The sequence below is a fragment of the Xenopus tropicalis genome, chromosome 1 (assembly GCF_000004195.4).
Source record: "Xenopus tropicalis strain Nigerian chromosome 1, UCB_Xtro_10.0, whole genome shotgun sequence".
Classification (NCBI taxonomy): Eukaryota; Metazoa; Chordata; class Amphibia; order Anura; family Pipidae; genus Xenopus; species Xenopus tropicalis.
In genome coordinates this window covers 213,367,556-213,379,204 of record NC_030677.2, presented here as the reverse complement: position 1 = coordinate 213,379,204, position 11,649 = coordinate 213,367,556, and the positions used below count along the sequence as shown (strand labels likewise).

The 11,649-nt window shown below is 46.5% G+C and overlaps 1 protein-coding gene across 1 annotated transcript; it reads left to right on the top strand.

Moving 5' to 3' along the window:
• Positions 1-9,568: 9,568 nt before the first annotated feature.
• Positions 9,569-11,260, top strand: LOC100496360 (tripartite motif-containing protein 7-like). The gene has a single exon (XM_031894978.1). It carries the CDS (start codon positions 9,587-9,589, stop codon positions 11,258-11,260), a length of 1,674 nt encoding a protein of 557 aa, XP_031750838.1. The 5' UTR covers positions 9,569-9,586.
• The last annotated feature ends 389 nt before the right edge of the window (positions 11,261-11,649 follow it).

Below are 11,649 nucleotides of genomic sequence, written 5' to 3'. Positions count from 1 at the left end.
ACGAGGGATCTGAAGTGAGGAGCACTCACTGAGAATTGCACTTATTTATATTTGTATAAGGTGCATTTACCCTGCCCAGACTCCTAACAGAGGTGGGATAAAATGGTGTGTACCCTCTCTTGTTCCTCAGAGTACTACTATCATTTAACATCTGTATCTGCATTGTGAGTATAACCCTGCATTTCAATTGTCTGTGACAATAAATTTGTGCTATAGTTCAACTGCAAGAACCTTCTGGCCTCCATCTTTGCTAAATTGCACTGCACACAGTTACAGTAGTTCCCCTACTCCCCAGCTCCGCATGGTCTCTTCCATATAACAAAGGCCCATCCTGTCTGAGAGAGTCGCATGTACCCCATGCTCTAACCCTTTTAGTGCCATGGGACGTAGATTCTACGCCCTGGGTAGCAAACGACCAAAGTGCCACAGGACGTAGAATCTACGTCCTACAGCACTATCAGGTTTACAAGCGCTGCGCTCGCTTTTAAAGCAGCGCAGCGCTTGTAAACCCTTCACAACCCCCTAGGCAACGAGCAGAGACAGTCATACTCACGGATCCGGTCCCCCGATCGCGTCGCCAGCCAATGACAGCAGTGGACACGCGATGATGACGTGTCCACTGCTGTCCCTTTAAATATCGCCGCCCACTGTCGGCTCCTCATTCCTGCTGCGCACTTCGGACCTGATGGAGCTCCCCTGCTGCCTTCCTGCTGCCTTCCTGCCAGATTGATCGCCCCTGATCGCCTGCCTGCCTTGGGTAAGCTGAACTACAACTCTCTACCACTGTTTATTTTGCTTATTTCTATCTCAACTGTCAAATTTTTTTTTTTTTTCAATTTTTTCTTCTATCTTTGTCATTATTACACTTTTGCACACATACACACTTATTTACAACTTTCCCAAGCACACACAGACACTTACACACACACTTACACTTTTTTTTTTTTTTCTATCTTTCTTTTCTTTTCTTTCTTTCTTTGCTTTCTTTGGCAGTCTTTTTTTTTTACTAAAACTTTATTTCTGATCTTGCTCTATAATTATCTGATTTATTTGGTTGCATTTTAGTGTTTTTTTGGCATTTTCATAATTGATTTCTGTTTTTTTATTATTTTATTGTATTGTAACTTTTTTTTATTGCTATTGGGTGCTGAATTTGCAGTGACGTTGGTGGATCCAGGGCTCTGGCCACTGATTTCATTGCAATTATTGTTTTTCTGTTGGTTTAGGTGGTTTTATTGGATTTTACTGATTTTATGGTGTTTTATCTTTGCATTGTTCTTTGTGTGTTTAGTGCCCCCAAAAAGGTTGCTTTTGCAGTGACATTGGTGGATCCAGGGCTCTGACCACCGATTTCATTGCAATTATTGTTCTTTGATTGCTTTTGGTGGTTTTATTCCATTTTAACTTCATTTGATTTCAGTTGTTCTAGAAAGGCTAAGATTGTTCTGGTAGTTTCTATTGCCAAGGGTTAGGCTGATGCCACACGCGGCGTAGGGCTGATTTTTTCAGCAAGTGGAAAAACGCTTGCTGAAAATTCAGCCCTACGCCTGCTACTTGTGCCTGCACCCAAATGAATGGAATACGCTGGGTTGCAGGCACATGTAGCCGATATACGCATGAAAACGCGAGACTTTGCATTCTCACGCGTTTTCATGCGTATATCGGCTACATGTGCCTGCACCCGAGCGTATCCCATTCATTCGGGTGCAGGCAAAAAAAAAAAGGGGTGCATAGAGTGCAGCCCCAATATTATGCATTTTCAGGTTTGGTGGCCATGTACTTATGTGCAACCAGACATAGGTATCGTTTTATTCAGGGGAACTTGCAGATTGATGTTTAGTAAGTTTTTGGTAGTTGCCATGGAAATTTTGGAGAGAAATCTAGGTTTGTATCTGGTTTTTCCTTGATTTCTGACCAATGCGCTGACTTCTGCAAGGGACTGCGGCCACAATTTTCCATGTAGAAAGAGAAGAGTGGTGTCTCTGAATAGCTGAAGGTGTGCACTTTTCGTAAATATATTGATTGTGGGGGTTATTTCACAGGTATGGGGGTGTTTAGACTAAATAACTGCAGGTAGAGCACATAGAGCGCAGCCCCCCCTTATGCATTGCCCCTGTTTGGGGGCATTTGGTGGCCACATCTTTATGTGCACCCATACATATGGGGTATCGTTTTATTCAGGGGAACTTACAAATTGAGGTTTAGTAAGTTTTTGGTAGTTGCTATGGAGATTTTGGGGAGAAATCTAGGTTTTTTATCTGGTTCTTCCTTGATTTCTGACCAAAATCTAGGTTTGTATCTGGTTTTTCCTTGATTTCTGACCAAAGCGCTGACTTCTGCAAGGGACTGCGGCCACAATTTTCCATGTAGAAAGAGAAGAGTGGTGTCTCTGAATAGCTGAAGGTGTGCACTTTTCGTAAATATATAGATTGTGGGGGTTATCTCACAGGTAGGGGGGGTTAACACTGAAAAACTGCAGGTAGTGCACATAGAGCGCAGCCCCCAAAATTTCAACTGAAATTGCCCTTATACATTGCCCCTGTTTTGGGGCATTTGGTGGCCACGTCTTTAAAACGATACCCCATATGTATGGGTGCACATATTCAGGGGAACTTGCAGATTGATGGTTAGTAAGATTTTGGTATTTGCCATGGGGATTTTGGGGAGAAATCTAGGTTTGTATCTGGTTTTTCCTTGATTTCTGACCAAAGCGCTGACTTCTGCAAGGGACTGGGGCCACAATTTTCCATGTAGAAAGAGAAGAGTGGTGTCGCTGAATAGCTGAAGGTGTGCACTTTTCATAAACATATAGATTGTGGGGGTTATTTCACAGGTAGGGGGGGTTAACACTGAAAAACTGCAGGTAGTGCACATAGAGCGCAGCCCCCAAAATTTCAACTGAAATTGCCCTTATGCATTGCCCCTGTTTTGGGGCATTTGGTGGCCACGTCTTTATGTGCACCCATACATATGGGGTATCGTTTTATTCAGGGGAACTTGCAGATTGATTTTTAGTAAGTTTTTGGTAGTTGCCATGGAGATTTTGGGGAGAAATCTAGGTTTGTATCTGTTTTTTTCCTTGATTTCTGACCAAAGCGCTGACTTCTGCAAGGGACTGCAGCCACAATTTTCCATGTAGAAAGAGAAGAGTGGTGTCTCTGAATAGCTGAAGGTGTGCACTTTTCAGAAATATATAGTTTGTGGGGGTTATTTCACAGGTAGGGGGGTTAACACTGAAAAACTGCAGGTAGTGCACATAGAGCGCAGCCCCCAAATTTTTAGCTGTAATTGCCCTTGTGCATTGCCCCTGCTTTGGAGTGTTTGGTGCCCATGTCTTTATGTGCACCCATACATATGGGGCATTGTTTTATTCAGGAGAAGTTTGTCTTTCAAATTGGCCTTTGTTAGAAAATTTTTATGAGATTTTTTTTTGTCAAATCCACATTTGATCATGCATCCAAGTTTACATTTTAGAAAAAAAAAAATGTCAAAAAAAAGCTCCAAATTGCACAATGCACTGACAAAAAGTATTTGGCTTTTGAGAGAAAACTACATTGCACCTAGAAACCTGAAGGTCTGTAGTTTCTAAAGATACCGAACATGAGGGGATATTTTAGATTTACATATAAGTTATGCTGCATTAACTGTTACAAGCGCTTTTCCGCTTTGTTCTGGTGTGATATTGTACTAAGTATTGCTTTAGTTTGGGGGTTACTTCTGGACAGGAACTGTGGGGTACCACCACATATTTGGTATCGTTGGACTTGGGAGTATCAGGGCTTTTACAAACGACAAAAAAAAGTGTGTAAAATTAACTTTTCTATGGAAAAAAACCTCAAAATATACAGAAATTTTTCATAATTTTTTTTTTTTTACATATTTCACCCAAAATACACATCATATCTCCAGAAAAGTCATAAAATTTGGTATGTATGTCGAAGCCCAATTAGTGACGAAAAAAACGATATATAATTTCCCTAGTTTCATGGAGGTTTTCCTACCAAAAAACATTGTTAAAGTGAATGAGTACAAAATGCTTAAAAAACGTCTGGCACTGGGGGGAACTGAAATGACGAATTCGGCTGGCACTTAAAGGGTTAACCCATACTAGCCTGGGTATTGACCGTTTTATAGCCAAATAGGGGTTACATATATTATGCACTGTAATTGTATTTACTGTTTTGTGAGTATTTACAATATAAGAGCATTATATGTTACACATACCATTTGCTGCCTTTATTGTGGTTAGTAGGTGCATTGAGTAATTGATTGATTTGTATTAATATTCTGTTTGCCCCTATGTGGGCTCGGGGATCAGATTCTCATTTGCACCTTTTTTTCTTCCTTTTGCTGTCTTTGTTTTACAGCGGCTATTTCTGCTTTACAATAGTGCTGTGCCCCCCAAAACTATTTGTCTGAGTGGCTATAAGGGGTCCCCAGCTCAGCCTTGCACACACTTTGCACTCAGGCTGGAATTTTCCTGGTCCTGTCGGCAAGAGGAAACAAATGGGATAAACTCCCAACTGATCCCGTTGGTATTGCAGCTATGGATTCTGGGATTAATATTGTGTCTATATTTTCATCTGACCTCCAATGACCTTTATGCTCTGACCTTCATGTGACCTTCATGCCCTCTATGTCACCCCTACGTGGCCTTTCCCCAAATGGCTCTATTCAGCCAATCAGCTAGGGCTTAGATCAGGGGTCACAGGTTGCGGCTGGTTCTAGACCTTATTTACACATTCCTATTGGGATCAGTTTTCTGGTACTGACAGAATATTTATGGTAAAGCTTCTCTGGTTTAACAAACTGCAAGTGAGCTGAAAAGGGAGTTTAACAAGAGGAGCAACTAGGGATCAACTAGGGAGCAACTGGGGATCAACTAGGGAAGCAACTAGGGAAGCAACTAGGGATCAACTGGGGATCAACTAGGGAAGCAACTAGGGAAGCAACTAGGGATCAACTAGGGAAGCAACTAGGGAGCAACTAGGGATCAACTAGGGATCAACTAGGGAAGCAACTAGGGAGCAACTAGGGGAGCAACTAGGGATCAACTAGGGAGCAACTAGGGATCAACTAGGGAAGCAACTAGGGAGCAACTAGGGGAGCAACTAGGGATCAACTAGGGAAGCAACTAGGGAGCAACTAGGGGAGCAACTAGGGATCAACTAGGGAGCAACTAGGGAGCAACTGGGGATCAACTGGGGAAGCAACTAGGGATCAACTAGGGAAGCAACTAGGGAGCAACTAGGGATCAACTGGGGATCAACTAGGGAAGCAACTAGGGAGCAACTAGGGAGCAACTAGGGAAGCAACTAGGGATCAACTAGGGAAGCAACTAGGGATCAACTAGGGGAGCAACTAGGGATCAACTAGGGATCAACTAGGGAGCAACTAGGGAGCAACTAGGGAAGCAACTAGGGAGCAACTAGGGAGCAACTAGGGAGCAACTAGGGAAGCAACTAGGGAAGCAACTAGGGATCAACTAGGGAAGCAACTAGCGAGCAACTAGGGAACAACTAGGGAGCAACTAGGGAGCAACTAGGGAAGCAACTAGGTATCAACTAGGGAGCAACTAGGGATCAACTAGGGATCAACTAGGGAGCAACTAGGGATCAACTAGGGAAGCAACTAGCGAGCAACTAGGGAACAACTAGGGAGCAACTAGGGAGCAAGTAGGGAGCAACTAGGGAGCAACTAGGGAGCAAGTAGGGAGCAACTAGGGAAGCAAACAGGGAGCAACAAGGGAGCAACTAGGGAAGCAACAAGGGAGCAACTAGGGAAGCAAATAGGGAGCAACAAGGGAGCAACTAGGGATCAACTAGGGAGCAACAAGGGAGCAACTAGGGAAGCAAATAGGGAGCAACTAGGGAGCAACTAGGGAGCAACTAGGGATCAACTAGGGAGCAACTAGGGAGCAACTAGGGATCAACTAGGGAGCAATGGGTGAAGACTCGGCAGCCTCTGTCTATGAGAGTTGGGACCCAGTTCCCAGGATATACTGACAGAATGTCACTGCTCTTATTAGTTTTATCTCTCATGTTTGTGCTTCCAAAGGTAACGCCTTCCCTTAGCCCCCGGCTGCCTGTCCCTACCCCATAGTAATATCTCCCTCTCTGCTCCATTCTACTCACTGCTGCTCTTATAATCTATATAACTTTTTGAAAAATCTAACACCTCCAACCAATACCTCACAAAAGCTATATACCTACCCGCCGTATCCCTATCTGCTATATACCTACCTGCCGTATCCCTATCTGCTATATACCTACCTGCCGTATCCCTATCTGCTATATACCTACCTGCCGTATCCCTATCTGCTATATACCTACCTGCTGTATCCCTATCTGCTATATACCTACCTGCCGTATCCCTATCTGCTATATACCTACCCGCCGTATCTCTATCTGCTATATACCTACCTGCTGTATCCCTATCTGCTATTGCCCACACAATGCTTCTCTTCTGGTGAGACCCTCCCAAACCACTAACCTTTTATTCATGATCTGTTTTGCCCCAAGCCCTTTCCCCTGTTTGCCCTAACAGAGACCCGGCTCTCTCAGAATGATAATGCTATTGGGGCAACTCTCCCTTATGGGGCCTTTCCTTCTCCCATACCCCCCACATTACTGGCCGTGGGGGAGGGGTAGGGGTTCTGCTCTCCCCTCATTGCCGGGTTAAACTAATCCCTATACCCCCTACTTTCAGGTTTCCTTCTTTTGAGGGGGGGGGGGGCAGTTGGTTACAAACCTCCTTCTACAAAATCCTTGGCTAAATTCCTCTCTGAATACTCGCTCTCTTTATTTCTATGCTCCGACACCCCTTATTTCTTTTTTTGGTCTTGAATATCACTTATATGCAGATGCACCCAGATATATTTAGACCCCCCCGCACTAACCGCTGCTGTTCCAACCCAGATTGGTAACTGCCCCCTGGGTATCTCCTCCTGGATGAACTGACACCCCTCAAACTTACCCTAAACCTGAGCTCATGCTCTTCCCACCCAATCCTGCCCTTCTCCTCCTTTCACCATTACTATTGATGGCATCTCCATTAACCCTGTAAATTCTGCACGCTGCCTTGGGGTTATCTTTGCCCAGTCTCTCTCCTTCTCTAACCATATTAATAACACTGCCAAAACCTGCCGCTTTTTCCTCCGCAATATTGCCAAGATACGCCCCTTTCTTTCACAAGCAACAGCTTAAACACTAATCCATGCCCTTATCCTTTCCCGCTTAGATTACTGCAATCTCCTACTAACTGGCCTCCCAGACTCCCACCTCTCTCCCCTGCAATCAATCTTAAACTCTGCTGCCAGGATCCTCCTGCTCTCTCCTAAGAGGGAACCTGCTCAGCCTCAATTAAAGGAACAGTAACACCAAAAAATGAAAGTGTATAAAAGTAATTACAATATAATGTACTGTTGCCCTGCATTGCTACAACTAGTGTGTTTGCCTCAGAAAGACTACTATAGTTTATATAAGTAAGCTGCTGTGTAGCCATGGGGGCAGCCATTCAAAGGAGAAAAGGCACAGGTTACTTAGCATATAACAGATAAACCCCCATTATATGGGGCTTATCTACTAGTTATCTGCTATGTAACCTGTGCCTTTTCTCCTTTTTTCCAGCTTGAATGGCTGCCCCCATGGCTACACAGCAGCTTATTTATATAAACTATAGTAGTCTTTCTGAGGCAAACACACTAGTTGTAGCAATGCAGGGCAACAGTACATTATATTGTAATTACTTTTATACACTTTCATTTTTTGGTGTTACTGTTCCTTTAAGCTCACTAGCATGGCTGCCTGTTAAGCAAAGGAGCTTACAGAATCCTTCTACTGACATTCAAAGCCCTTCCCTCCTCTGCTCCTCACTACATTTCTTCACTGGTCTCCCTGTCCCTCACTACATTCCCTCACTGGTCTCTCTGCCCCTCACTACATTCCCTCACTGGTCTCTCTGCCCCTCACTACATTCCCTCACTGGTCTCTCTGCCCCTCACTACATTCCCTCACTGGTCTCTCTGCCCCTCACTACATTCCCTCACTGGTCTCTCTGCCCCTCACTACATTCCCTCACTGGTCTCTCTGCCCCTCACTACATTCCCTCACTGGTCTCTCTGCCCCTCACTACATTCCCTCACTGGTCTCTCTGCCCCTCACTACATTCCCTCACTGGTCTCCCTGCCCCTCACTCCATTCCCTCACTGGTCTCCCTGCTCCTCACTCCATTCCCTCACTGGTCACCCTGCCCCTCACTCCATTCCCTCACTGGTCTCCCTGCTCCTCACTCCATTCCCTCACTGGTCTCCCTGCTCCTCACTCCATTCCCTCACTGGTCTCCCTGCTCCTCACTCCATTCCCTCACTGGTCTCCCTGCCCCTCACTCCATTCCCTCACTGGTCTCCCTGCTCCTCACTCCATTCCCTCACTGGTCTCCCTGCTCCTCACTCCATTCCCTCACTGGTCTCCCTGCTCCTCAATCCATTCCCTCACTGGTCTCCCTGCTCCTCACTCCATTCCCTCACTGGTCTCCCTGCCCCTCACTACATTCCCTCACTGGTCTCCCTGCTCCTCACTCCATTCCCTCACTGGTCTCCCTGCTCCTCACTCCATTCCCTCACTGGTCTCCCTGCTCCTCACTCCATTCCCTCACTGGTCTCCCTGCTCCTCACTACATTCCCTCACTGGTCTCCCTGCTCCTCACTACATTCCCTCACTGGTCTCCCTGCTCCTCACTACATTCCCTCACTGGTCTCTCTGCTCCTCACTCCATTCCCTCACTGGTCTCCCTGCTCCTCACTCCATTCCCTCACTGGTCTCCCTACATGTTCCTGGTCGTCTCCTCCGCTCCTCTCAAAGCCTCCGTCTCTTTACACCATCCACACACACTGCGCTCTCTCGGCTTAACCCTTTCTATCTCACTGCCCCTTCCCTCTGGAACTCTATCCCTGAATCCCTCCGTAGGGAACACTCACCCACTCTCTTTAAGAAAAAACTCAGCTGTTACCTTCTGGAGCACTAAAACATTATTTTGCCCAGTCCTGCGCTTAAGGGCAAATGCCCATACCTGGTGCCTCTTACCTTCCAGTTTGTGCCTGTATGTTACCCAACCACTCAGATTGTAAGCTCTACGGGGCAGGGACCTCCTTCCTACTGTGTCTCATACCACATGGCACTTACTCCCTGTGTATTTATACTTATTTATTGTATTTATTATAACTCTCCCTGTGTGTAATTGTGTATATTGTAAGACTGTACAGAGCTGTGTACCCTTGTGGCGCTTTATAAATAAAGTTATACATACAAGTCCAAATAAAAGTGTTTTGACATAACAGCTCTGTAACTGTCACTTTGGCTCCCTAGGGAGTGTGTATCTGCTGTGCCTGCTGGGAAATACTCAATTAACTGTATAATCACCCCACATTCATTCCTGTAGGAGTCTTTTGAATTGGGATAAATGAATGGGAACTTAAAGGGTTAACAACCAAGCAATAAACTTGCCCCACCCTGTTTGTGAAGAGGAGATAAAACAAGTCCCACTGGTTATACAGAGAGAGTTTGGTTTCTTGTTCCTGATTCCAGCGATGGCGGCTGCTGATCTGAGAGCCGAGCTGAGCTGCTCCATCTGCCTGAGCATTTATACTGATCCGGTATCCCTGCCCTGTGGCCATAACTTCTGCCGGGTCTGCATTGGGAAAACATGGGACACCCAGGTGGACACTTTCCGTGAAAATCCTTCCTGCCCTGAATGCAGACAGAGATTTAAAAGGAAACCTGAACTGGCAACAGCCTGGAAGCTGCGTGGCCTGGTGGAGCGGTTCCGTCCGACTGAGACAGAGCCGGGGGAGACTGGGATCTTCTGCACTTACTGTCTCCTCTCTCCTGTACCTGCTGCTAAATCCTGTCTCCTGTGTGAGGCTTCTCTGTGTGATACCCACCTGAGGGGGCACTGCCAGTCAGCAGAACATGTACTCACTGAGCCCACCGCTTCCTTTATGGGGAGAAAATGTTCTGTACATCACAAGGTTCTGGAGTATCACTGCTGTGAGGACTCTGCCTGTATCTGTGCGTCCTGCTGCCTGGCCGGGGGGCACCGGGGCCACAGGGTGGAGCTGCTGAGTGAGGCCTCTGAGAAGAAGAAAGAGAAACTGAGGAAAGTTCTAGAGAAACTGAGCCCAGAGAGAGAGGAGACTGAGAGAGGAGCCCAGAGGCTGCAGGAGCGCAGGAGAGAAGTGGCAGAAGTGGCAGCCAGTGAGACAGAGAGAGTTACTGCCCTGTTTAGGGGCATCAGGGAAGAGCTGGAAGCCCTAGAGAAGCGACTCCTGAGTGATATCTCCAGGCAGAAAGAGGAGCTCTCACTCACACTCACTGAGCTGATCCAACAGCTGGAAATAAAGAAGGACGAGCTGTCCAGGAAGATCCGGCACATTGAGGAGCTGTGCAACATGGCAGATCCACTCACTGTCCTACAGGAACAGGAATCCCATGGAGCTGCCTTTTGTGGGGCTGAGGGGGCAGATACTGAGGGCAGAGAGAGAGAGGGTACTGAGGGGGCAGATAATGAGGGCAGAGAGAGAGAGGGTACTGAGGGGGCAGATAATGAGGGCAGAGAGAGAGAAGGTATAAAGGTCCCGGCTGTAGGGGATCTGGATGTGGGTCGGATCTCAGAGACATTACTCACAGGCTTAGCTGGGATTGTGACTGGGGTAGAGGGAAGGCTGATCTATGGGCAGGAGGCTACAGAGCTGGTACTGGATATAAACACGGCTGGGAATTATGTATCTGTATCAGGGGATGGGAAAATTGCTTCCTACTCACATACAGACCAGCGTCGCCCACAAACCCCAGAGAGATTTCAGGTTTCTCAGGCTTTAAGCAGCAGGAGTTTCCCCTCAGGGCGACATTACTGGAAAGTGGAGGGCAGTGAATCAGGGGACTGGAGGGTAGGGGTGGCCTATCCCAGTATAGAGAGGGGAGGGGGTCAGTCTCTCATTGGGAATAATAACAAGTCCTGGTGTTTGTACAGATGCTATAATAACTATACAGTGAGACATGACAGTAAATACACACAGTTACCCCATGTCCCTTCCTGCAGAAGAATCAGGATCTCATTGGACTATGAGGCCGGACGCCTGTCCTTTTATGAGCTGAGTGAGCCAATCAGGCACTTACACACCTTCACTGCCTCCTTCACTGAGCCCCTTCATGCTGCATTCTGGGTAGGGTGGGGAGGTGCCTGTGTGAGAATCATTAGTTAGGGCCCCGCCCACTGCCCAGCAGGAACCCCATTCCCAGAGCTGCCCTTAGCCCTGTGATGCCCCTCTCCATCTCTATTTTAGCTGCCTGATCCCCTTTATTGGCCTCTTTGTACCTAATGAAAGTCCCAGCTGCTTTTCTTCCCAATTTCCCAACAATCCATTTTCCTTCTGTGCCTAACCCCATGAAAAGCCTTTCCCAGCTGCCACATTGCAGAGATGCCCTTATACTGGCACAGTGACAGCAAAATGAATGGAACAGTGATATTTACACTTTAGCACCAGTCACACAGTAGCCTATAGGCATCATTTATAAAGCAATAGGGAATCATAGCGGAGAATCATTCCCAGTAAACAGTGGACAACTGACCCTGGACTGGCCGTCTATACAC

Bases quoted from the DNA above. Each gene is read 5' to 3' on its own strand.
- LOC100496360 (XM_031894978.1), top strand. From the start codon at position 9,587: ATGGCGGCTGCTGATCTGAGAGCCGAGCTGAGCTGCTCCATCTGCCTG.